Genomic DNA, 1601 nt, shown 5'->3' with positions numbered 1-1601 from the left:
CATGTCATGTAAATTCAACAATGTTACCCTTGTTTTTCCACCCCATTATTGTTCATTACTCATAGCTGTTTTGTGGGAGAAAATTATGAAGAAGTTTGATACTTGTGGAGAAAGGAAAGGTGTAGACCAAAAATTGTGGTATCAAGCATGGAAGTTGCACAGATTTCAAAGATACAGGAAAGGAGCACACGAACTCTCTTTCACTCACTCACTCAATGATTGTGAAGATTCATGAGACTTAAGAAATCCAGAGTTTTGTGGGTGCTCGAGAAAAGCAAGATTAGTTACAAGATGATACATCAAGTTCGAATTTCCAAAGGAAAACCTTTGACTTGTTACAGAGATGAGAGTCATCAATTTTGTCCAGTGGGTAAATAAAGAATGGTAGTAAAGAATTTGTAACGGCCTACCGACAGAACAGTGTCCCATTTCTATACAAAAGACAACTCCGGATTCAATGTTAAGTCAAAAGATGTGCCCAGTTGTGAGTCTCCGAAGGACTCCAGAAGCTGGTTTTTGATCTCCAAGTCAAGTCCACTAATCTCCCTCTAAAATTTGTCGTTCAAAATCGAATAAGATACGGCAGTTGATTGATTTAACCCAACAACTTGCTGCCTCATCCCCACAACTGTGTGATCCATGATTTCTTGTGAGAGTCTCGTCTAGTTTCAGGTTGAGCCTTGAATCGAAGAATCGAGTGAGTGATGATCCCACCCATCAGCCAAATGACCACAACTCAACATCGTAAAGCAATTCCTCATCTACGTCATCTGATGGCACTAATTCGAATGGTCGCTCCACTTCGTTGAAGCCTCTCATCAGATCCACCGTGTCTTCCTCGTTCACTCCTTTCAGCATCTCGTGGTCGAAGAAGAAGCCCTTCCCAGGCTCCCGCGCAAGTGGATCCATCTCTCCCAGCCCCTTTATCCAATCCTCCAAATTGAACTGGTTGCTGGAATGTTTGAGCTCAGCCTTGGCATTCTCATAATCCACCAGCACCCGATTTGAAGGTCCTTTATCCAGTGGTGGTGAAGTCGCATGGTCGACTACGTGAAGCTCTGATACCTGGCTATCACCCTTCGATGAGGATGGAATTGTAAGGGGTGCAGCTTGGGGAATGGAAGCAGCGGCAGCTGCAAGAGCGCAGACTTGAATTTCTTTAGGAGAGGAGGGGTTCTGGGAGATCAAGAACGGGGGAATGGAGGAGGGGAAATTCAATTCCACAGCTGATGGACCCTTCAAACACACGACCGCCGCATCGTGGGCACGGGCTGCCATCTCGGCGGTGGCGAAGGATCCCAACCATATCCGCGTCTTGGTGATGGGATCCCTGATCTCCGTCACCCACTTCCCTCAAACCCGCATTCGCACGCCCTTGTATGGCGACGCACAAGAGAGCGAAGGCAGGCTCTGCGCATTCTGCCTCTCGAAACCAAAAGAATTCGCAGATTTCTTGGCTATCATGGAGGGACCGGATCTTTTCGGAGACCCAAGCAGGTACCCTCCTTGTTTGGTCTTGGCGGGGGTCAATTTCTTCTTCTCCACCATATCCAGTCCAATCAAACTCGCACTCGCTGATGTAAGAAATGACACACTTTCTT

At 46.7% G+C, this 1601-nt stretch overlaps 1 protein-coding gene across 1 annotated transcript; it reads right to left on the bottom strand.

The window, feature by feature from the left end:
* Positions 1-280: 280 nt before the first annotated feature.
* LOC112283992 (uncharacterized) lies at positions 281-1278 on the bottom strand. Its single transcript, XM_024523428.3, has one exon. The coding sequence runs from the start codon at positions 1276-1278 to the stop codon at positions 718-720; it is 561 nt and encodes a 186-aa protein (XP_024379196.1). The 3' UTR covers positions 281-717.
* Between the last annotated feature and the right edge of the window lie 323 nt (positions 1279-1601).

The sequence above is a fragment of the Physcomitrium patens genome, chromosome 6, assembly GCF_059467195.1.
Source record: "Physcomitrium patens ecotype Gransden chromosome 6, ASM5946719v1, whole genome shotgun sequence".
NCBI classification, from domain to species: Eukaryota; Viridiplantae; Streptophyta; class Bryopsida; order Funariales; family Funariaceae; genus Physcomitrium; species Physcomitrium patens.
The sequence above is the reverse complement of the archived record's forward strand: the minus strand, read 5'-3'. Positions and strand labels throughout refer to the sequence as shown.